Here is a 25969-nt window from a genome sequence, read left to right on the forward strand (position 1 = left end):
TGGTTTCTTTCTCTCTACAACTTCAGTTGAACATTATTCCACTTTCCAGAGAAGAGAGAGAAGGTCATAACAAGGAGAAAAGATAGAGAGGGTAGACACGTTCAGAAAGAGAGAGAGAGATGGCTGGGACAATTCCAACCAATAAAAGACACATACAGGAAGAGAAGAAAAGGAGAGGGGGACATCACACAGGAGAGAAGGAGAGGGAGACATCACAGAGGAGAGAAGGAGAGAAGGACAGGGACACCATTTCCATACAGATTATTTTCTAGAGGTGTTTTGTCTGTCTCAGAATTACTTTACACTCATATTACTGTTACTTGGAATATTTGTTTATAATGGCACTATTTGATTTAAAGATTTTCTGTGATTCCATGGGACATCGTTGCAGTGGCCAAAATGGCACCGTACCTACAGTAGGCTAGTAGAGGCTGCAGTGGGGAAGAGACAAACCACACGTCAGAGCTCAACATAAGGACAGACAGACAGAAACAGGGGGACCATTGGCAGGGTGGCGGAGGGAGACAGGGGTGAATGAGAAGAAACCGAGGAAGAGAGGAGGGCAGAGAGGAGAGAGGAGAAGAGAGGAGAAGAGAGGAGAAGAGAGGAGGGCAGAGGAGAAGAGAGGAGAAGAGAGGAGAAGAGAGGAGGGCAGAGGAGGGCAGAGGAGAAGAGAGGAGAAGAGAGGAGGGCAGAGGAGGGCAGAGGAGAAGAGAGGAGAAGAGAGGAGGGCAGAGGAGGGCAGAGGAGAAGAGAGGAGAAGAGAGGAGAAGAGAGGAGGGCAGAGGAGAAGAGAGGAGGGCAGAGGAGAAGAGAGGAGAAGTGAGGAGAAGAGAGGAGGGCAGAGGAGGGCAGAGAGGAGAAGAGAGGAGGGCAGAGAGGAGAAGAGAGGAGGGCAGAGAGGAGAAGAGAGGAGAAGAGAGGAGGGCAGAGGAGAAGAGAGGAGAAGAGAGGAGAAGAGAGGAGGGCAGAGGAGAAGAGAGGAGGGCAGAGGAGAAGAGAGGAGAAGAGAGGAGAAGAGGAGGGCAGAGAGGAGAAGAGAGGAGGGCAGAGAGGAGAAGAGAGGAGGGCAGAGAGGAGAAGAGAGGAGAAGAGAGGAGGGCAGAGAGGAGAAGAGAGGAGGGCAGAGGAGGGCAGAGGGGTCTAAAGGTAATGAGAGCGGATGGCTAATTGTACCCGTATTTTGCAGCCTGGTAGCTAGTCAGTGTTGTGCATAAGGATGGGGATTGGACGTTGGAGGGAGGGGGAGGGTATGGGGTCACTGAAGAGGAAGTAGGCGGGACCATCAGGCCTTGAGAGCGTGCCATTGGGCCACATTGGTACGCGGCCGGCCCATCATGTCCTTCCAGTGTTTCACTTCCGCTGGACCACTCTTCCATGATAGGTAGATCTGAGAAAGAAAGAGAGAGAGAGAGAGAGATGGAGGGAGAGGGGGTAGGGAGAGATGGAGAAAAAGAGAGAAAGAGGGGAGAGAGATAGAGAGAGGGAGGGAGAGGGGGTAGGGAGAGATGGAGAGAAAGAGAGAAAGAAGGGGAGAGAGATAGAGAGAGAGGAGGGAGAGGGGGTAGGGAGAGATGGAGAAGAATGAGAGAAAGAGGGGTAGAGAGATAGAGAGAGAGGGAGGGAGAGGGGTAGGGAGAGATGGAGAGAAAGAGAGAAAGAAAGGGGAGAAGAGATGGAGGGAGAGGGGGTAGGGGAGAGATTGGAGAGAAATGAGAGAAAGAAGGGGAGAGAGATAGAGAGAGAGGGAGGGAGAGGGGGTAGGGAGAGATAGGAGAGAAAGAGAGACAGAGGGAGAGAGATGGAGGGAGAGGGGGTAGGGAGAGATGGAGAGAATGAGAGGAAAGAAAGGGGAGAGAGATAGAGAGAGAGGGAGGGAGAGGGGGTAGGGAGAAGATGGAGAGAAAGAAGAGAAAGAAGGGGAGAAGAGATGGAGGGAGGGGGGTAGGGAGAGATGGAGGATGGAGAGAAAGAGAGAAAGAAGGGAGAGAGATGGAGAGAATGAGAGAAAGAAGGGGAGAGAGATAGAGAGAGAGGGAGGGAGAGAGGGTAGGGAGAGATGGAGAAAAAGAGAGAAAGAAGGGGAGAGAGAGAGAGAGAGAGACAAAGAGAGAGACAAAGAGAGAGACAAAGAGAGATACACAGAGAGAGAGAGGGAGGGAGTGCGAGAGAGAGATTTTTTTGTCCATCAAAATAATCCAATCAGGGATGTTCTCAGGTTTAACCCAGGTAAAATGAGCAGGGAGCGGTGAGTTGGTTACCTTGCCGATGACATCGTTGCGGCTGAGCCGGTCCTTGTCCATGACCGTGATGATGATGGTGGTCTCCCGGAGGACGTGGGCCGGAACCTCGAAGGGGAAAGACTCATTGAAGACGGGGTTGAGACAACGCTTTATTGTCACTGTCTTCTTCTTCTCAATGCGTTTGTCCTTGTGCATCAGCCAAAGTTTCACATAGGGGTCTGAAAGGAGGAGGAGGAGGAGGTGGAGGAAGAGGAGGAGGAGGAGGAAGAGGAGGAGGAAGAGGTGGAGGTGGAAGAGGTGGAGGAAGAGGAGGAGGTGGAGGAGGAGGACGAAGAGGTGGAGGAAGAGGAGGAGGTGGATGAGGTGGAGGAGGAGGAGGAAGAGGAAGAGGAAGAGGAAGAGGAGGTGGAGGAGTAGGAGGAGGAGGAGGAGGAACAGGAAGAGGTGGAGGAGGAAGAGGTGGAGGAGGAGATGGAGAAGGAGAAGGAGGAGGAGGAAGAGGAAGAGGAGGTGGAGGAGGAGGAGTAGGTGGAGGAGGAGGAGGAGGAACAGGAAGAGGTGGAGGAGGAAGAGGTGGAGGAGGAGATGGAGAAGGAGAAGGAGGAGGAGGAAGAGGAAGAGGAGGTGGAGGAGGAGGAGTAGGTGGAGGAGGAGGAGGAGGAGGAGGAACAGGAAGAGGTGGAGGTGGAAGAGGAAGAGGTGGAGGTGGAAGAGGAGGAAGAGAAGGAGGAAGGGGAGGAGGCGGTGGCGGAGGTGGAGGAGGAGGAGGTGGAGGAAGAGGAGGTGGAGGAGGAGGTGGAAGAAGAGGAGGAGGAGGAAGAGGAGGTGGGGGTGGAGGTGGAGGACGTGGAGGAGGAGGAGGAGGAGAGGGAGGATGAGGTGGAGGAGGAGGAGAGGGATGAGGTGGAGGTGGAGGAGGAGGAGGAGAGGGAGAAGGAAGAGGAGGTGGTGGTGGAGGAGGAGGAGGAGAAGAGGAATACAGGTTAGATCAAGACACATTAAAACAATATCAAATTAATATCTAATCCATGAGTTCAGGGGTCTTCACCCTTTTCTTGCCCAGGAACCCCCTCCCAGGCAAAATGACAACCCAGGAACCCCCTCCCATGCAAACTGACAACCCAGGCACCCCCTCCCAGGCAAACTGATGACCCAGGAACCTCCTCCCAGGCAAACTGACGACCCAGGAACTCCCTCCCATGAAAACTGACGACCCAGGAACCCCCTCCCAGGCAAACTGACGACCCAGGAACCCCCTCCCAGGCAAACTGACGACCCAGGAACCCCCTCCCAGGCAAACTGACGACCCAGGCACCCCCTCCCATGCAAACTGATCACCCAGGAACCCCCTCCCAGGCAAACTGATGACCCAGGAACCCCCTCCCATGCAAACTGACGACCCAGGCACCCCCTCCCATGCAAACTGATCACCCAGGAACCCCCTCCCATGCAAACTGATGAACCAGGAACCCCCTCCCATGCAAACTGACGACCCAGGAACTCCCTCCCAGGCAAAATGACGACCCAGGAACTCCCTCCCATGCAAACTGACGACCCAGGAACTCCCTCCCATGCAAAATGACAACCCAGGAACCCACTCCCATGCAAACTGACGACCCAGGCACCCCTCCCAGGCAAACTGATGACCCAGGAACCCCCTCCCAGGCAAACTGATGACCCAGGGACCCCCTCCCAGGCAAACTGATGACCCAGGGACCTCCTCCCACGCAAACTGACGACCCAGGGACCCCCTCCCATGCAAACTGATCACCCAGGAACACCCTCCCAGGCAAACTGATCACCCAGGAACCCCCTCCCAGGCAAACTGATCACCCAGGAACCCCCCCCCAGGCAAACTGATCACCCAGGAACTCCCTCCCAGGCAAACTGATCACCCAGGGAATCCCTCCCAGGCAAACTGATCACCCAGGAACCCCCTCCCAGGCAAATTGACGACCCAGGAACTCCCTCCCAGGCAAACTGACGACCCAGGGACCACCTCCCAGGCAAACTGACGACCCAGGAACTCCCTCCCAGGAGTTCCTGGGTCGACTAACCTGTAGTAACCTGTCGTAACCTGTAGTAAACTGTAGTAACCTGTACTAACCTGTAGTAACCTGTAGTAACCTGTAGTAAACTGTAGTAACCTGTACTAACCTGTACTAACCTGTAGTAACCTGTACTAACCTGTAGTAACCTGTAGTAAACTGTAGTAACCTGTACTAACCTGTAGTAAACTGTAGTAACCTGTACTAACCTGTACTAACCTGTAGTAACCTTTACTAACCTGTAGTAAACTCTAGTAACCTTTACTAACCTGTAGTAAACTGTAGTAACCTGTAGTAAACTCTAGTAACCTGTAGTAACCTGTACTACCATGACTAACCTGTAGTAACCTGTACTACCATGACTAACCTGTAGTAAACTGTAGTAACCTGTACTAACCTGTAGTAAACTGTAGTAACCTGTACTAACCTGTACTAACCTGTACTAACCTGTAGTAAACTCTAGTAACCTGTAGTAACCTGTACTAACCTGTAGTAACCTGTACTAACCTGTAGTAAACTCTAGTAACCTGTAGTAACCTGTACTAACCTGTAGTAACCTGTACTAACCTGTAGTAAACTCTACTAACCTGTACTAACCTGTAGTAACCTGTTGTAACCTGTTCTAACCTGTTCTAACCTGTAGTAACCTGTAGTAAACTGTACTAACCTGTAGTAACCTGTACTAACCTGTAGTAACCTGTAGTAAACTCTAGTAATCTGTAGTAACCTGTACTAACCTGTAGTAAACTCTAGTAACCTGTAGTAACCTGTAGTAACCTGTAGTAACCTGTAGTAACCTGTACTAACCTGTAGTAACCTGTAGTAACCTGTACTAACCTGTAGTAACCTGTAGTAACCTGTAGTAAACTCTAGGAACCTGTAGTAACCTGTACTAACCTGTAGTAACCTTTACTAACCTGTAGTAAACTCTAGTAACCTTTACTAACCTGTAGTAAACTCTAGTAACCTGTACTACCATGCCTAACCTGTAGTAACCTGTACTACCATGACTACCCTGTAGTAAACTCTAGTAACCTGTAGTAACCTGTAGTAACCTGTACTACCATGACTAACCTGTAGTAACCTGTACTAACCTGTAGTAAACTGTAGTAACCTGTAGTAAACTGTACTAACCTGTAGTAACCTGTATCAATAAGGTGACTGAGAATACTGAAACATTGTATCAACAAGGTGACTCTGAGAATACTGAAACATTGTATCAACAAGGTGACTCTGAGAATACTGAAACATTGTATCAACAAGGTGACTCTGAGAATACTGAAACATTGTATCAACAAGGTGACTGAGAATACTGAAACATTGTATCAACAAGGTGACTCTGAGAATACTGAAACATTGTATCAACAAGGTGACTCTGAGAATACTGAAACATTGTATCAACAAGGTGGCTCAGAGAATTTTGATATGGCAACATAGTAGCCATTGAGAGGGCTTGTATAAATGTTTCCCCTGGGAAATGTCTCAGATATTATTGTGATTCCTAGGCAACATCTATAGCTGTAGTAACCTGTACTAACCTGTAGTAAACTCTAGTAACCTGTAGTAACCTGTACTAACCTGTAGTAACCTGTAGTAACCTGTAGTAAACTCTAGTAACCTGTAGTAACCTGTACTAACCTGTAGTAACCTGTACTAACCTGTAGTAAACTCTAGTAACCTTTACTAACCTGTAGTAAACTCTAGTAAGCTGTACTACCATGCCTAACCTGTAGTAACCTGTACTACCATGACTAACCTGTAGTAAACTCTAGTAACCTGTAGTAACCTGTAGTAACCTGTACTACCATGACTAACCTGTAGTAACCTGTACTACCATGACTAACCTGTAGTAACCTGTACTAACCTGTAGTAAACTCTAGTAACCTGTAGTAACATGTAGTAAACTGTACTAACCTGTAGTAACCTGTAGTAAACTCTAGTAACCTGTAGAAGCCTGTACTAACCTGTAGTAAACTGTACTAACCTGTAGTAACCTGTATCAATAAGGTGACTGAGAATGCTGAAACATTGTATCAACAAGGTGACTCTGAGAATACTGAAACATTGTATCAACAAGGTGGCTCTGAGAAAACTGAAACATTGTATCAACAAGGTGACTGAGAATACTGAAACATTGTATCAACAAGGTGACTCTGAGAATACTGAAACATTGTATCAACAAGGTGACTCTGAGAATACTGAAACATTGTATCAACAAGGTGACTCTGAGAATACTGAAACATTGTATCAACAAGGTGACTGAGAATACTGAAACATTGTATCAACAAGGTGACTCTGAGAATACTGAAACATTGTATCAACAAGGTGACTCTGAGAATACTGAAACATTGTATCAACAAGGTGGCTCAGAGAATTTTGATATGGCAACATATAGTAGCCATTGAGAGGGCTTGTATAAATGTTTCCCCCGGGAAATGTCTCAGATATTATTGTGATTCCTACGCAACATCTATAGCTCCACACTATAGCTAAATAACTATAAATATATATAAATAATTTAGCAATATTTAATGGTGTTTTGCCAGCAAGACTGATCTGTTACAATATATCATTTTAATTCAGGACGAGCAACACTGATAGTGAGAGAGATGGAAATGCATTATACCAGAGGCAGGCTACAGGTAGGGATTAGGGATGAGTGAGAGGTGGAAATGCATTATACCAGAGGCAGGCTACAGGTAGGGATTAGGGATGAGTGAGAGGTGGAAATGCATTATACCAGAGGCAGGCTACAGGTAGGGACTAGGGATGAGTGAGAGGTGGAAATGCATTATACCAGAGGCAGGCTACAGGTAGGGATTAGGGATGAGTGAGAGGTGGAAATGCATTATACCAGAGGCAGGCTACAGGTAGGGATTAGGGATGAGTGAGAGGTGGAAATGCATTATACCAGAGGCAGGCTACAGGTAGGGATTAGGGATGAGTGAGAGGTGGAAATGCATTTTACCAGAGGCAAGCTACAGGTAGGGATTAGGGATGAGTGAGAGGTGGAAATGCATTATACCAGAGGCAGGCTACAGGTAGGGATTACGGATGAGTGAGAGGTGGAAATGCATTATACCAGAGGCAGGCTACAGGTAGGGATTACGGATGAGTGAGAGGTGGAAATGCATTATACCAGAGGCAGGCTACAGGTAGGGATTAGAGATGAGTGAGAGGTGGAAATGCATTATACCAGAGGCAGGCTACAGGTAGGGATTAGGGATGAGAGAGAGGTGGAAATGCATTATACCAGAGGCAGGCTACAGGTAGGGATTAGGGATGAGTGAGAGGTGGAAATGCATTATACCAGAGGCAGGCTACAGGTAGGGATTACGGATGAGTGAGAGGTGGAAATGCATTATACCAGAGGCAGGCTACAGGTAGGGATTAGGCATGAGTGAGAGGTGGAAATGCATTATACCAGAGGCAGGCTACAGGTAGGGATTAGGGATGTGTGAGAGGTGGAAATGCATTATACCAGAGGCAGGATACGAGTAGGGATTAGGGATGAGTGAGAGGTGGAAATGCATTATACCAGTGGCAGGCTACAGGTAGGGATTACAGATGAGTGAGAGGAGGAAATGCATTATACCAGAGGCAGGCTACAGGTAGGGGCTAGGGATGAGTGAGAGGTGGAAATGCATTATACCAGAGGCAGGCTACAGGTAGGGATTAGGGATGAGTGAGAGGTGGAAATGCATTATACCAGAGGCAGGCTACAGGTAGGGATTAGGGATGAGTGAGAGGTGGAAATGCATTATACCAGAGGCAGGCTACAGGTAGGGATTAGGGATGAGTGAGAGGTGGAAATGCATTATACCAGAGGCAGGCTACAGGTAGGGATTAGGGATGAGTGAGAGGTGGAAATGCATTATACCAGAGGCAGGCTACAGGTAGGGATTAGGGATGAGTGAGAGGTGGAAATGCATTATACCAGAGGCAGGCTACAGGTAGGGATTAGGGATGAGTGAGAGGTGGAAATGCATTTTACCAGAGGCAGGCTACAGGTAGGGATTAGGGATGAGTGAGAGGTGGAAATGCATTATACCAGAGGCAGGCTACAGGTAGGGATTAGGGATGAGTGAGAGGAGGAAATGCATTATACCAGAGGCAGGCTACAGGTAGGGATTACGGATGAGTGAGAGGTGGAAATGCATTATACCAGAGGCGGGCTACAGGTAGGGATTACGGATGAGTGAGAGGTGGAAATGCATTATACAAGAGGCAGGCTACAGGTAGGGATTAGGGATGAGTGAGAGGTGGAAATGCATTATACCAGAGGCAGGCTACAGGTAGGGATTAGGGATGAGTGAGAGGTGAAAATGCATTATACCAGAGGCAGGCTACAGGTAGGGACTAGGGATGAGTGTGAGGTGGAAATGCATTATACCAGAGGCAGGCTACAGGTAGGGACTAGGGATGAGTGAGAGGTGGAAATGCATTATACCAGAGGCAGGCTACAGGTAGGGATTAGGGATGAGTGAGAGGTGGAAATGCATTATACCAGAGGCAGGCTACAGGTAGGGATTAGGGATGAGTGAGAGGTGGAAATGCATTATACCAGAGGCAGGCTACAAGTAGGGATTACGGATGAGTGAGAGGTGGAAATGCATTATACCAGAGGCAGGCTACAGGTAGGGATTAGGGATGAGTGAGAGGTGGAAATGCATTATACCAGAGGCAGGCTACAGGTAGAGATTAGGGATGAGTGAGAGGTGGAAATGCATTATACCAGAGGCAGGATACGAGTAGGGATTAGGGATGAGTGAGAGGTGGAAATGCATTATACCAGAGGCAGGCTACAGGTAGGGATTAGGGATGAGTGAGAGGTGGAAATGCATTATACCAGAGGCAGGATACGAGTAGGGATTAGGGATGAGTGAGAGGTGGAAATGCATTATACCAGTGGCAGGCTACAGGTAGGGATTACAGATGAGTGAGAGGAGGAAATGCATTATACCAGAGGCAGGCTACAGGTAGGGATTACGGATGAGTGAGAGGTGAAAATGCATTATACCAGAGGCAGCCTACAGGTAGGGATTACGGATGAGTGATAGGTGGAAATGCATTATACAAGAGGCAGGCTACAGGTAGGGATTACGGATGAGTGAGAGGTGGAAATGCATTATACCAGAGGCAGGCTACAGGTAGGGATTACAGATGAGTGAGAGGAGGAAATGCATTATACCAGAGGCAGGCTACAGGTAGGGATTAGGGATGAGTGAGAGGTGGAAATGCATTATACCAGAGGCAGGCTACAGGTAGGGATTAGGGATGAGTGAGAGGTGGAAATGCATTATACCAGAGGCAGGCTACAGGTAGGGATTAGGGATGAGTTAGAGGTGAAAATGCATTATACCAGAGGCAGGCTACAGGTAGGGACTAGGGATGAGTGTGAGGTGGAAATGCATTATACCAGAGGCAGGCTACAGGTAGGGACTAGGGATGAGTGAGAGGTGGAAATGCATTATACCAGAGGCAGGCTACAGGTAGGGATTAGGGATGAGTGAGAGGTGGAAATGCATTATACCAGAGGCAGGCTACAGGTAGGGATTAGGGATGAGTGAGAGGTGGAAATGCATTATACCAGAGGCAGGCTACAGGTAGGGATTAGGGATGAGTGAGAGGTGGAAATGCATTATACCAGAGGCAGGCTACAGGTAGGGATTAGGGATGAGTGAGAGTTGGAAATGCATTATACCAGAGGCAGGCTACAGGTAGGGATTAGGGATGAGTGAGAGGTGGAAATGCATTATACCAGAGGCAGGCTACAGGTAGGGATTAGGGATGAGTGAGAGGTGGAAATGCATTATACCAGAGGCAGGCTACAGGTAGGGATTAGGGATGAGTGAGAGGTGGAAATGCATTATACCAGAGGCAGGCTACAGGTAGGGACTAGGGATGAGTGAGAGGTGGAAATGCATTATACCAGAGGCAGGCTACAGGTAGGGATTAGGGATGAGTGAGAGGTGGAAATGCATTATACCAGAGGCAGGCTACAGGTAGGGACTAGGGATGAGTGAGAGGTGGAAATGCATTATACCAGAGGCAGGCTACAGGTAGGGATTAGGGATGAGTGAGAGGTGGAAATGCATTATACCAGAGGCAGGCTACAGTTAGGGATTAGGGATGAGTGAGAGGTGGAAATGCATTATATCAGAGGCAGGCTACAGGTAGGGACTAGGGATGCATGGAGAGGATGATGAGGAAGAAGGACACTGGGCACAGGCTACAGGTAGGGACTAGGGATGCATGGAGAGGATGATGAGGAAGAAGGACACTGGGCACAGGCTACAGGTAGGGACTAGGGATGCATGGAGAGGATGATGAGGAAGAAGGACACTGGGCACAGACTACAGGTAGGGACTAGGGATGCATGGAGAGGATGATGAGGAAGGACACTGGGCACAGACTACAGGTAGGGACTAGGGATGAGGGAGAGGATGATGAGGAAGAAGGACACTGGGCACAGACTACAGGTAGGGACTAGGGAAGCATGGGGAGGATGATGAGGAAGAAGGACACTGGGCACAGGCTACAGGTAGGGACTAGGGATGCATGGAGAGGATGATGAGGAAGAAGGACACTGGGCACAGGCTACAGGTAGGGATTAGGGATGCATGGAGAGGATGATGAGGAAGAAGGACACTGGGCACAGGCTACAGGTAGGGACTAGGGATGCATGGAGAGGATGATGAGGAAGAAGGACACTGGGCACAGACTACAGGTAGGGACTAGGGATGCATGGAGAGGATGATGAGGAAGAAGGACACTGGGTACAGGCTACAGGTAGGGATTAGGGATGAGGGAGAGGATGATGAGGAAGAAGGACACTGGGTACAGGCTACAGGTAGGGACTAGGGATGCATGGGGAGGATGATGAGGAAGAAGGACACTGGGTACAGGCTACAGGTAGGGATTAGGGATGCGATGATGAGGAAGATGAGGAAGAAGGACACTGGGTACAGTCTACAGGTAGGGACTAGGGATGCAATGATGAGGAAGATGAGGAAGAAGGACACTGGGTACAGGCTACAGGTAGGGACTAGGGATGTGATGATGAGGAAGATGAGGAAGAAGGACACTGGGCACAGACTACAGGTAGGGATTAGGGATGCGATGATGAGGATGATGAGGAAGATGAGGAAGAAGGACACTGGGTACAGGCTACAGGTAGGGACTAGGGATGCATGGAGAGGATGATGATGAGGAAGATGATGAAGAAGGACAGACCTCATTTCAAAGTCTGGTTTTGATTTTCATTTGTTTAAACTAACGTGAAATAAAAAAAATGAAACAATTCACCATGTTATTGGATTTTAAGTAAACAACAGTTTATGGTTTGTTTTCAAATCTAATCAGTTTCCATGTCGAACGTCATCATCACATTATTTTTTGGGGGGGAAATGATGTGGAAACAACAGAAGTTTAGACAAGTGAAACTGGTTTAATCGATGTTGTTTCCACATCATGAAATACACTAAACAGCAGTTGCATTTTCTTTGGGATTGGAATGATTAAGGTTCACGTCTACATCATTTTAGCCTACTTAAAATGTTTGGTCTTGAGCTTTGGGTATGGCGACTGGAGGAGAGAAGGAGAGGATACCAACCCGATGTTCCTCCTATGTCCATGGCTTTGAGATTGCGTGCTTTGATGATGTTCACAGTGATGGTGTTGGCTGTTGGGTTATAGCACAGAGACACCAGCAGGTCCCCTCGCCTCCCCTGGGGAACACACACACACACACACACACACACACACACACACACACACACACACACACACACACACACACACACACAGTTAGTCACTATATACAGACATTGTGAAAAAGACTTTCACTATTTCATGTGTATTACATAATTTTCTTTCTTCATAACGGAATTGTATACATTACACAAATTCCAATTTGTTTTGGCTAACGTTAGCTAGGCTAGCTTGGTGGCTAACAATAGCTAGGCTAAAGGTTAAATTCAGGGATAAGAGTTAAGATTAGGGCTAGTGTTAGGGGTTAAGGTTAGGGTTAGGTAACATGCTAGCTATGTAGTTAAAGGGTTAGGGTTAGCGTTAGCTAACATGGGTTAGGGTTAGCATCAGCAAACATGGGTTAGGGTTAGCGTTAGCTAACATGGGTTAGGGTTAGCATGAGCTAACATGGGTTAGGGTTAGGGTTAGCTAACATGGGTTAGGGTTAGCATCAGCTAACATGGGTTAGGGTTAGCGTTAGCTAACATGGGTTAGGGTTAGCATCAGCTAACATGGGTTAGGGTTAGCTACCAGGCAGTAGTTGCAAAGTTGCTACAATGCTAAAGTTGTCCGTGATGAGAATCAGAACACAGAAACTTTAGGTTGGTAGACGTTCGCAATATACATCCTCCCCATCCACCCCATCCTCCCCAACCACCCCATTCACCCCATCCTCCACAACCACCCCATCCACCCCATCCTCCCCAACCACCCCATTCACCCCATCCTCCACAACCACCCCATCCACCCCATCCTCCACAACCACCCCATTCACCCACCCCAACCACCCAACCACACATCCACCCCATCCTCCCCAACCACCCCATTCACCCACCCCAACCACCCAACCACCCATCCTCCCCAACCACCCCATCCTCCCCAACCACCCCATCCTCCCCAACCACCCCATCCACCCCAACCTCCCCATCCACCCCATCCTCCCCAACCACCCCATTCACCCACCCCAACCACCCATCCACCCCATCCTCCCCAACCACCCCATTCACCCACCCCATCCACCCAACCACCCCATTCACCCACCCCAACCACCCCATCCACCCCATTCACCAAATCCACCCCACTCAACCCATCCACCCAACCACCCCATCCTCCCCAACCACCCCATTCACCCACCCCATCCACCCCAACCACCCAACCACCCATCCACCCCATCCTCCCCAACCACCCCATTCACCCACCCCATCCACCCCAACCACCCAACCACCCATCCACCCCATCCTCCCCAACCACCCCATCCTCCCCAACCACCCCATCCACCCCAACCACCCCATTCACCCATTCACCCACCCTAACCACCCCATTCACCAAATCCACCCCACTCAACCCATTCACCCAACCACCCCACCCACCCCATTCACCTAATCCACCCCACCCACCCCATCCACCCAACCACCCCATTCACCCAATCCACCCCATCCACCCCATCCTCCCCAACCACCCCATTCACCCCATCCTCCACAACCACCCCATCCACCCCATCCTCCCCAACCACCCCATTCACCCCATCCTCCACAACCCACCCCATCCACCCCATCCTCCACAACCACCCCATTCACCCACCCCAACCACCCAACCACACATCCACCCCATCCTCCCCAACCACCCCATTCACCCACCCCAACCACCCAACCACCCATCCTCCCCAACCACCCCATCCTCCCCAACCACCCCATTCACCCACCCCTACCACCCATCCTCCCCAACCACCCCATCCTCCCCAACCACCCCATCCTCCCCATCCACTCCATCCACCCCATCCTCCCCAACCACCCCATCCTCCCCAACCACCCCACCCACCCCATCCTCCCCAACCACCCCATCCACCCCATCCTCCCCAACCTCCCCAACCACCCCATCTTCCCCAACCACCCCATCAACCCCATCCTCCCCAACCACCCCATCCACCCCATCCTCCCCAACCACCCCATCCTCCCCAACCACCCCATCCACCCCAACCACCCCATCCACCCCATCCTCCCCAACCACCCCATTCACCCACCCCAACCACCCATCCACCCCATCCTCCCCAACCACCCCATTCACCCACCCCATCCACCCAACCACCCCATTCACCCACCCCAACCACCCCATCCACCCCATTCACCAAATCCACCCCACTCAACCCATCCACCCAACCACCCCATCCTCCCCAACCACCCCATTCACCCACCCCATCCACCCCAACCACCCAACCACCCATCCACCCCATCCTCCCCAACCACCCCATTCACCCACCCCATCCACCCCAACCACCCAACCACCCATCCTCCCCAACCACCCCATCCTCCCCAACCACCCCATCCACCCCAACCACCCCATTCACCCATTCACCCACCCTAACCACCCCATTCACCAAATCCACCCCACTCAACCCATTCACCCAACCACCCCACCCACCCCATTCACCTAATCCACCCCACCCACCCCATCCACCCAACCACCCCATTCACCCAATCCACCCCATCCACCCCATCCTCTCCAACCACCCATCCACCCCAACCACCCAACCACCCATCCACCCCATCCTCCCCAACCACCCCATTCACCCACCCCATCCACCCCAAACACCCCATTCACCCACCCACCCCAACCACCCCATCCACCCAACCACCCCATTCACCCAATCCACCCCATCCACCCCATTCACCCAATCCACCCCATTCTCCCCAACCACCCCATTCACCCACCCACCCCAACCACCCCATCCACCCCATCCACCCCAACCACCCCATTCACCCATCCACCCCAAACACCCCATCCACCCCATCCATCCAACCACCCCATTCACCCACCCCAACCACCCCATTCACCCATTCACCCACCCCAACCACCCCATCCACCCAATCCACCCCATTCACCCCATTCACCCACCCCAACCACCCCAACCACATCATTCATTCACCCACCCACCGCAACCACCCCACCCAACCATGCACCCATTCACCCACCCCAACCACCCCATTCACCCAACCACCCCATTCACCCATTCACCCACCCCAACCACCCCATCCATCCATTCACCCACCCCATCCACCCCAACCACCCCATTCACCCAACCACCCCAACCACCCCATTCACCCCAACCACCCCATTCACCCACCCCATCCACCCCAACCACCCAACCACCCATCCACCCCATCCTCCCCAACCACCCCATTCACCCACCCCATCCACCCCAACCACCCAACCACCCATCCACCCCATCCTCCCCAACCACCCCATCCTCCCCAACCACCCCATCCACCCCAACCACCCCATTCACCCATTCACCCACCCTAACCACCCCATTCACCAAATCCACCCCACTCAACCCATTCACCCAACCACCCCACCCACCCCATTCACCTAATCCACCCCACCCACCCCATCCACCCAACCACCCCATTCACCCAATCCACCCCATCCACCCCATCCTCTCCAACCACCCATCCACCCCAACCACCCAACCACCCATCCACCCCATCCTCCCCAACCACCCCATTCACCCACCCCATCCACCCCAAACACCCCATTCACCCACCCACCCCAACCACCCCATCCACCCAACCACCCCATTCACCCAATCCACCCCATCCACCCCATTCACCCAATCCACCCCATTCTCCCCAACCACCCCATTCACCCATTCACCCACCCCAACCACCCCATCCACCCCAACCACCCCATTCACCCATCCACCCCAAACACCCCATCCACCCCATCCATCCAACCACCCCATTCACCCACCCCAACCACCCCATTCACCCATTCACCCACCCCAACCACCCCATCCACCCAATCCACCCCATTCACCCCATTCACCCACCCCAACCACCCCAACCACATCATTCATTCACCCACCCACCGCAACCACCCCACCCAACCATGCACCCATTCACCCACCCCAACCACCCCATTCACCCAACCACCCCATTCACCCATTCACCCACCCCAACCACCCCATCCATCCATTCACCCACCCCATCCACCCCAACCACCCCATTCACCCAACCACCCCAACCACCCCATTCACCCAACCACCCCATTCACCCAACCACCCCAACCACCCCATTCACCCACCTTCCCCTCCTCCTCCCCTACCATCCCCTATCCTCCCCTCCTCCTCCCCTCTCCTTCCCCCTCTCTAGCCTTACAGCTCCATCCTCCTGCCCTATCTTTCCCTCCTATTCTACCCTCCTCCTCCCCTATTTTCCCTTCCTCATCCCCTATCTTCCCCTATCCTCCCCTCCTCCTCCCTTCTCCCTCCCCCTCTCCCTCTCCAGCCTTACAGCTCCATCCCCCCCCCCCTCCTTACAGCTCCATCCATGCAGGGTTTGAGTTCCTTCCAGAAGGTCTGCATGTGTCCCAGGTCACTGAGTTTGTTGAGAGGGATGGAAACCTCCCCGATGGGGTCGTTGCGACTGAACCGGTCAAAGTCCAACACCTGCAGGTACAGAGTCCTCTCCCTCACTTTCTCGTATGGGAAACCTGGAGGTAAGGAAGGGGGAGAAAGGGAGAGAAGGAGAGAGTGAGAGGGAGAGAGGGGAGGGTGAGAGAGCGAAACAGACACAGAGAAAAGGTTCAAAAGAATCAGACCTTTTTTCAATTTTCCCCTGAAATTACATTCCCAACTCTAACTGCCTGTAGCTCGGGACCTGAAGCAAGGATATGCATATTCTTGATACCAATTGAAAGGAAACAGTTTGAAGTTTGTGGAAATGTGAAATTAATGTAGAAGAATATAACACATTATATCTAGTGAAAGATAATACAAAGAAATCATTTCATCTTTGAAATGCAAGAGAAAGGTCACAATGTATTATTGCAGTTTAGGCACACTTTAGATTTTGGCCACTAGATGGCAGCAGTGTATGTGCAAAGTTGTACACTGATCCAATTAACCATTGCATTACTGTTCAAAATGTTGTCTGCCCAAATGTGCCTAATTGGTTAATTTATACATTTTCAAGTACATAACTGTGCACTCTCCTCCAACAATATGATGTATTATTTCACTGTAATAGCTACTATAAATTGGATCAGATTAACAGGAATTTAAGCTTTCTGCCCAAATGTCCATGTCCTGGGAAATGTTCTTGTTACTTAAAACGTCATGCTAATCACATTAGCGCAAGTTAGCTCAACCGTCCCATGGGGGACACATCCTATAACCCTAACCATATACTGAAACGATACCTAACCTTAACCTAACCCTCGTTCCAAAACCTTAACCTAAAAATTAAAGATGCACTATGAAGAAATTGCTACACCATTTCCTGGTTGCTAAAATTCAAATAGTTTGCCTAATTTCCGTTTATGTGACAAAACAAGGAAGTATATTGTAGACAATCACCATCCAAACCATCCAAACCATCCAAACCCCTGTGAAATATATAATAAAAGCTTGATCATAACCAAAAATATTGAGCTGTTTGGAGCTGGTGTACAAAACTGAAAGTAAAAGATGCAAAGATGGAATTTAAGAACGGGAAGCATAGAAATAGCACACATAGAACAGATCTACAGCTTCTTAAACTGGCTTTCAATGAGAATGACAGATCTATAACACATAGAACAGATCTACAGCTTCTTAAACTGGCTTTCAATGAGAATGACAGATCTATAACACATAGTACAGATCTACAGCTTCTTAAACTGGCTTTCAATGAGAATGACAGATCTATAACACATAGAACAGATCTACAGCTTCTTAAACTGGCTTTCAATGAGAATGACAGATCTATAACACATAGAACAGATCTACAGCTTCTTAAACTGGCTTTCAATGAGAATGACAGATCTATAACACATAGAACAGATCTACAGCTTCTTAAACTGACTTTCAATGAGAATGACAGATCTATAACACATAGAACAGATCTACAGCTTCTTAAACTGGCTTTCAATGAGAATGACAGATCTATAACACATAGAACAGATCTACAGCTTCTTAAACTGGCTTTCAATGAGAATGACAGATCTATAACACATAGAACAGATCTACAGCTTCTTAAACTGGCTTTCAATGAGAATGACAGATCTATAACACATAGAACAGATCTACAGCTTCTTAAACTGGCTTTCAATGAGAATGACAGATCTATAACACATAGAACAGATCTACAGCTTCTTAAACTGGCTTTCAATGAGAATGACAGATCTATAACACATAGAACAGATCTACAGCTTCTTAAACTGGCTTTCAATGAGAATGACAGATCTATAAATAATATTTATATGTGAATTTGGTCTGCTCACCCAAAAAGTAACAAGCTTAAGAAGCTTTAATCTTTGTTCCTAAACCTAACCTTGACCTTAACCTAACCCTCATTCCTAAACCTAATCTTAACCTAACCCTAGTTTCTAAACGTAACCTTAACCCTCGATCCTGTTCCTAAACCTAACCTTAATCCTAAACTTAACCTAACCTTGACCTTAATCTAACCCTCATTCCTAAACCTAATCTTAACCTAACCCTAGTTTCTGAACCTAACCATAACTCTCGATCCTGTTCCTAAACCTAACCTTAATCCTAACCTTAACCTAACCCTCTTGTTTAAACCTAACCTTAACCTTAACCATAACCTAGCCCTCATTCCTAACCCTAACTTTTGTTCATAAACCTAACTCCAACCTTAATCTAACCCTAGTTTCTAAACCTAACCTTAACCTAACCCTCATTCCTAAACCTAACCATTACCCTAACCCTAGTGGCTAACCCGTAACTATAACCTCATCTTAACCTAACCCTCGTTCATTCCTAAACCTTAAAAAGATACACTACCGTTCAAAAGTTTGGGGTCACTTAGAAATGCCCTTATTTTTTAGAAAAGCTATTGTTTGTCCATTAAAATAACATCGAATTGATCAGAAATACAGTGTAGACATTGTTAATGATGTAAATGAAACTGCTGATTTTTAATGTTAATATCTACATAGGTGTACAGAGGCCCATTATCAGTTCCAATGGCATGTTGTGTTAGCTAATCCAAGTACAGAGGCCCATTATCAGTTCCAATGGCATGTTGTGTTAGCTAATCCAAGTACAGAGGCCCATTATCAGCAACCATCAACCCTGTGTTCCAATGGCACGTTGTGTAAGCTAATCCAAGTTCATCATTTAAAAAAGCTATTTGACCATTAGAAAACCCTTTTGCAATTATGTTAGCACAGCTGAAAACTGTTGTCCTAATTAAAGAAGCAATAAAACTGTCCTTCTTTAGACTAGTTAAATATCTGGAGCGTCAGCATTTGTGGATTTGATTACAGGCTCAAAATACCAGAAACAAATAACTTTCTTCTGAAACTCATCAGTCTATTCTTGTTCTGAGAAATGAAGGCTATTACATGCCAGAAATTGCCAAGAAACTGAAGATCTCATACAATGCTGTGTACTACCCCCTTCACAGAACAGTGCAAACTGGCACTAACCAGAATAGAAAGAGGAGTGGGAGGCCCCGGTGCACAACTGAGTAAGATGACGATGAGGGAAAAAAAATGAGGGGGAAAAACGATTTAATCTATTTTAAGAATAAGGATGTAATGAAACACAATGTGGAAAAAGTCAAGGGGTCTGAATACTTTCCCAAGGCACCGTATATAGGATGAGCCTTGACTAGAAAACAGTATATACATATGAAGTGGGTAAAACGGTATGGGAACATTATTAAAGTGACCAATGTTCAATGACTACGAACCAACAGGGCAACAGTCTCTACGGTGCAGCACCGGCTAGTAACAGTGACTAAGTTCAGGGTACCTGTCGGAGCCTGGCTAGTGATGGCTCTTTAACGTTTTAATGGGGCGGCAGGGTAGCCTAGTAGTTAGAGCGTTGGACTAGTAACCGAAAGGTTGCAAGTTCGAATCCCCGAGCTGACTAGGTATAAATCTGTCGTTCTGCCCCTGAACAGGCAGTTAACCCACTGTTCCTAGGCCGTCATTGAAAATAAGAATTTGTTCTTAACTGACTTGTCTGGTTAAATAAAGATAACATTTAAAAAAAGCTGTTTTTCAGTCTCTCGGTCCCAGCTGTGAGGCACCAACCTCAGCTTTTGGATTATAACGGGGTGAACAGGCTTTGGCTCGGGTGGCTGAGGTCCTTGATGATCTTCTTGGCCTTCCTGTGACATCGGGTGCTGTATGTGTCCTGGAGGGCTGACAGTGTGCCCCCGGTGATGCGTTGGGCAGACTGCAACACCCTCTGGAGAGCCTTGCGGTTGTGGGCGGTGCAGTTGCTGTACCAGGCTGTGATGCAGCCCGACAGGATGCTTTCAATTGTGCATCTGTAAAAGTCTGTGAGGGCCTTAGGGGCCAAGCTGAATTTCTTCAGCCTCCTGAGGTTGGGCTCCCGAATGGCTCAGCTAAGTTACTGCATCTCAGTGCAAGAGGCATCACTGCAGTCCCTGGTTCATATCCTGTATCACATTCTGCCGTGATTGGGAGACCCATAGGGTGGCGGGTTTGGTTGGGGTAGGAACAAGGCAGTTAACCCACTGTTCCCCGGTAGGCCGTCATTATAAAAAAGAATTTGTTCTTAACTGACTTGCCTAGTTAAAAAATTATAATAATAATTTAAATGAAGAGGCACAGCGACACCGTTGATGTGGATGGGGGCGTTCTCTCGCATTAGTCTCCTGAAGTCCACTCCACCTTCTGGAGTGGCCCAGTCAGAGTCCTGACCTTCTGGAGTGGCCCAGTCAGTCCTGACCTTCTGGGGTGGCCCAGTCAGAGTCCTGACCTTCTAGAGTGGCCCAGTCAATCCTGACCTTCTGGAGTGGCCCAGTCAGAGTCCTGACCTTCTGGAGTGGCCCAGTCAGTCCTGACCTTCTGGAGTGGCCCAGTCAGAGTCCTGACCTTCTGGAGTGGCCCAGTCAGAGCCCTGACCTTCTGGAGAGGCCCAGTCAGAGTCCTGACCTTCTGGAGTGGCCCAGTCAGAGTCCTGACCTTCTGGAGTGGCCCAGTCAGAGTCCTGACCTTCTGGAGTGGCCCAGTCAGAGTCCTGACCTTCTGGAGTGGCCCAGTCAGTCCTGACCTTCTGGAGTGGCTCAGTCAGAGTCCTGACCTTCTGGAGTGGCCCAGTCAGTCCTGACCTTCTGGAGTGGCCCAGTCAGTCCTGACCTTCTGGAGTGGCCCAGTCAGTCCTGACCTTCTGGAGTGGCCCAGTCAGTCCTGACCTTCTGGAGTGACCCAGTCAGTCCTGACCTTCTGGAGTGGCCCAGTCAGTCCTGACCTTCTGGAGTGGCCCAGTCAGTCCTGACCTTCTGGAGTGGCCCAGTCAGTCCTGACCTTCTGGAGTGGCCCAGTCAGTCCTGACCTTCTGGAGTGGCCCAGTCAGTCCTGACCTTCTGGAGTGGCCCAGTCAGTCCTGACCTTCTGGAGTGGCCCAGTCAGTCCTGACCTTCTGGAGTGACCCAGTCAGTCCTGACCTTCTGGAGTGGCCCAGTCAGTCCTGACCTTCTGGAGTGGCCCAGTCAGTCCTGACCTTCTGGAGTGGCCCAGTCAGTCCTGACCTTCTGGAGTGGCCCAGTCAGTCCTGACCTTCTGGAGTGGCCCAGTCAGTCCTGACCTCCACTTGATTGAGATGCTGTGGCAGGACCTCAAAAGAGCGGTTCACACCAGACATCCCAAGAATATTGTGGAACTGAGACAGTTTTGTAAAGAGGAATGGTCCAAAATGTCTCCTGACGTTTGGTTGAGGTTATTGCTGCTAAAGGAGGGTCAACCTGATATTAAATCCAAGGGTTGACATCCAACCTGCACTGTGAATGTTTACACGGTCTGTTCAATAAAGACATGAAGAATTATAATTGTTTGTGTGTTATTCGTTTAAGCAGACTGTCTGTTGTTGTGATTTATATCAGATAACATTTTATGACCAATTTATGCAGAAATCCAGGTAATTCTAAAGTGTTCACGTACTTGTCTTCCCACTTTAAGTCTCATGTCTGAGACGTTGAATTGTGACTTCACTTTGTACACATACTGATGTTTTGCCTGTTTGATTGCCTTACTGAGGGCATAGCTGGACTGTTTGTATTCATCCATGCTCCCAGTCATCTTGCTGTGGTTAAATGCAGTGGTTCTGGCCTTCAGTTTTGCACGAGTTTTTGGTTTGGATAAGTTCTAATCATCCCTGTAGGAACAACATCCTCTACCCACTTCCTGATGAACCCAGTCACTGTAGGAACAACATCCTCTACCCACTTCCTGATGAACCCAGTCACTGTAGGAACAACATCCTCTACCCACTTCCTCATGAACCCAGTCACTGTAGGAACAACATCCTCTACCCACTTCCTGATGAAATCAGTCACTGTAGGAACAACACCCTCTATCCACTTCCTGATGAACCCAGTCACAGTGGGAACAACATCCTCTATACACTTCCCGATGAACCCAGTCACAGTGGGAACAACATCCTCTATCCACTTCCTGATGAACCCCGTCACTGAGTCAGTGTATACGTCAATGTTATTCTCAGAGGCAACCCAGAACATATTCGAGTCTAATCAAAACAATCTTGAAGCAGCCTCCCACTGCAATGCAGTGCTTAAGGCATCACTACAGACCCGGGTTCGATTTCTGGGTAAGGAGAGAGTTTGGCTGGATGGAATTTCCTTGTCCTATCTAGCTCTAGCGACTCCTTGTGGTGGGCCCTTTGCCTGAAAGCTGAAAGCTGACTTTGGTTGCCAGCTGGACAGTGTTTTCTCCGACACATTGGTGCGTCTTGCTTCCGGGCTAAGCGAGCAGTGTGTCAAGATGCAGTGTGGTTTGGCAGGGTCGTGTTTCAGAGGACGCATGGCTCTTGACCTTCGCCTCTCCTGAGTTCATAGGGGAGTTGCAGCGATGGGACAAGACTGTAACTACCAATTGGACATCACAAAAAAAGGGGTAAAAGTACCAAACAAATGATTAGAATCTTGAAGCATAGATTCCGATTAGTCAGACCTATATTGAACAGTCCTTACCACGGGTACTTACCGTTTCTTCGTCCAGGACCCAGTTGCATAGGGCGGGGTTCAGACCCAGGGCCTCGAGCTTAATGATGAGCTTGGAGGGTATTATGCTGTTGAAGGCTGCACTATAGTCAATAAACAGCATTCTTACATAGGTATTCCTCTTGTTGAGATGGGATAGGGCAGTGTGATGGCGATTGCATTGTCTGTGGACCTATTGGGGCCGTAAGCAAATTGAAGTGGGTCTAGGGTGACAGGTAAGGTAGAGGTGATATGATCCTTGACTAGCCTCTCAAAGCACTTCATGATGACAGAAGTGACTACTATGAGGCGATAGTCATTTAGTTCAGTTATCTTTGCCTTCTTGGGTACAGGAACAATGGCCATATTGAAGCATGTAGGGACAGCAGACTAGGATAGTGAAAGATTGAATATGTCCGTAAACACACCAGACAGCTGGTCTGCACATGCTTTGAGGAGGCGGCTATGGATGCCGTCTGGGCCGGCAGCCTTGCGTGGGTTAACACGCTTAAACGTCTTACTCACGTCGGCTGTGTTATTCTCAAAGCGGGCGAAGAAGGTGTTTAGCTGGTCCGGAAGCAAGACGTCAGTGTCCGCGACATGGTTGGTTTTCCCTTTGTAGTCTGTGATTGTCTGTAGACCCTGCCACATACGTCTTGTGTCTGAGCCGTTGAATTACGACTCCACTTGGTCTCTGACGTTTTGCCTTGCGGAGGGAATAACTACACTGTTTGTACTATGCCATATTCCCAGTCACCTTGCCTTGGTTAAATGCGATGGTTCGCGCTTTCAGTTTTGTGCAAATGCTGCCATCTATCCACGGTTTCTGGTTAGGGTAAGTTTTAATAGTGACAGTGGGTACAACATCTCCATCTTCCGATTGGTCAGACCAGTGTTGAATTGTCCTTAGCATGGGTGCTTCCTATTTGAGTTTCTGCCTATAGGAAAGGAGGAGCAAGATGAAGTCATGTCAGATTTGCCGAAGGGAGGGCGGGGGAGGGCCTTGTAGGCATCCCGGAAGTTGGAGTAGCAGTGGTCGAGTGTTTTAGCAGCGCGAGTACTACAGTCAATGTGTTGATAAAACTTCGGTAGCGTTTTTCTCAAATGTTCTTTGTTAAAATTCCCAGCTACAATAAATGCAGCCTCAGGATATGTGGTTTCCAGTTTGCATAAAGTCCAGTGAAGTTCTTTTAAGGGCCGTCGTGGTTTCGGCTTGAGGGGGAATATACACGGCTGTGACTATAACCGAAGAGAATTCTCTTGGGAGGTAATACGGTCGGCATTTGATTATGAGGTATTCTAGGTCGGGGGTTCCTGTATGTTATCACAATCACACCATGAGTAGTTAATCATGAAACATACACCCCCACCTTTCTTCCTGTCTACGATATGAACTCAGAACCCAACTGGCTGTAAGGACTCAGAAAGTATATCCTGAGAGAGCCAAGTTTCCGTGAAACAGTGTATGTTACAGTACCATTGGTGAGTAAAATACTCGGAAGTGGATGTAGGTGAGAAATGTTCTAAGCAAATAATGTAAGAACACACACAAAAATCAAATACTGGCAAGTTGGCTAGGAGCTAGCGACAGGGCGACCATTTCTGATGGTGCCATCATAACCCCCACCTTAACCTTACCCTCATTCCTAAACCTAACCCTAATTTTAACCTTACCCTCATTCCTAAATCTAACCTTAACCTAACCCTCATTCCTAAATCTAACCTTAACCTAACTCTCATTCCTAAACCAAACTTTAACCCAACCTTAACCTACCCCTAGTTCCTAAACCTAAATTTAACCTTTGTTCCTAAACCTAATCTTAACCTAAACCTCATTCCTAAACCTAACCTTAACCTAACCCCCATTCCTAAACCTAACCTTAACCTAACTCTCATTACTAAACCTAACCTTAACCTAACCCTCATTACTAAACCTAACCTTAACCTAACCCTCGTTCCTAAACCTAACCTTAACCTAATCCTCGTTCCTAAACCTAACCTTAACCTAATCCTCGTTCCTAAAGCTAACCTTAACCTAACCCTCGTTCCTAAACCTAACCTTAACCTAATCCTCGTTCCTAAAGCTAACCTTAACCTAACCCTCAACCTTAATTCATTTCGACCCATATGACTATGGCTTCTGCCGAACGAGTGTACACTTCATAAAATAAAGCAAATACATTGAGAAGACCATTGAAAAAAGTATTGAGAGCATTGAGGAGAGCATTGAGGAGAGCATTGAGGAGAGCATTGAGGAGAGCATTGAGAAGAGCATTGAGGAGAGCATTGAGGAGAGCATTGAGAAGAGCATTGAGGAGAGCATTGAGGAGAGCATTGAGGAGAGCATTGAGGAGAGCATTGAGGAGAGCATTGAGAAGAGCATTGAGGAGGGCATTGAGGAGAGCATTGAGAAGAGCATTGAGGAGAGCATTGAGGAGAGCATTGAGAAGAGCATTGAGGAGAGCATTGAGAAGAGCATTGAGGAGAGCATTGAGAAGAGCATTGAGGAGAGCATTGAGGAGAGCATTGAGGAGAGCATTGAAGAGAGCATTGAGGAGAGCATTGAGGAGAGCATTGAGGAGAGCATTGAGGAGAGCATTGAAGAGAGCATTGAGAAGAGCATTGAGAAGAGCATTGAGGAGAGCATTGAGGAGAGCATTGAGAAGAGCATTGAGGAGAGCATTGAGGAGAGCATTGAGGAGAGCATTGAGGAGAGCATTGAGAAGAGCATTGAGGAGAGCATTGAGGAGAGCATTGAGAAGAGCATTGAGGAGAGCATTGAGGAGAGCATTGAGAAGAGCATTGAGGAGAGCATTGAGAAGAGCATTGAGGAGAGCATTGAGGAGAGCATTGAGGAGAGCATTGAGGAGAGCATTGAGGAGAGCATTGAAGAGAGCATTGAGGAGAGCATTGAGGAGAGCATTGAGGAGAGCATTGAGGAGAGCATTGA

At 48.8% G+C, this 25969-nt stretch overlaps 1 protein-coding gene across 2 annotated transcripts in view; it reads right to left on the bottom strand.

Moving 5' to 3' along the window:
- Nucleotides 1–1039: 1039 nt before the first annotated feature.
- The window catches only part of LOC109883275 (synaptotagmin-7-like), a 173330-nt gene continuing 148400 nt past the window's right edge, over nucleotides 1040–25969 (bottom strand). For both annotated transcript variants that reach the window (XM_031802133.1, XM_031802132.1), the window contains 4 exons: nucleotides 16359–16531; nucleotides 11907–12021; nucleotides 2262–2461; nucleotides 1040–1390 (listed from right to left, as the gene is read on the bottom strand). In XM_031802133.1, coding sequence (XP_031657993.1) covers nucleotides 1286–1390; nucleotides 2262–2461; nucleotides 11907–12021; nucleotides 16359–16531 — 593 coding nt within the window. In that variant the 3' untranslated portion in view covers nucleotides 1040–1285. The remainder of the gene's footprint in view (nucleotides 1391–2261; nucleotides 2462–11906; nucleotides 12022–16358; nucleotides 16532–25969) is intronic.

The sequence above is a fragment of the Oncorhynchus kisutch genome, linkage group LG22, assembly GCF_002021735.2.
Source record: "Oncorhynchus kisutch isolate 150728-3 linkage group LG22, Okis_V2, whole genome shotgun sequence".
Lineage (NCBI taxonomy): Eukaryota > Metazoa > Chordata > Actinopteri > Salmoniformes > Salmonidae > Oncorhynchus > Oncorhynchus kisutch.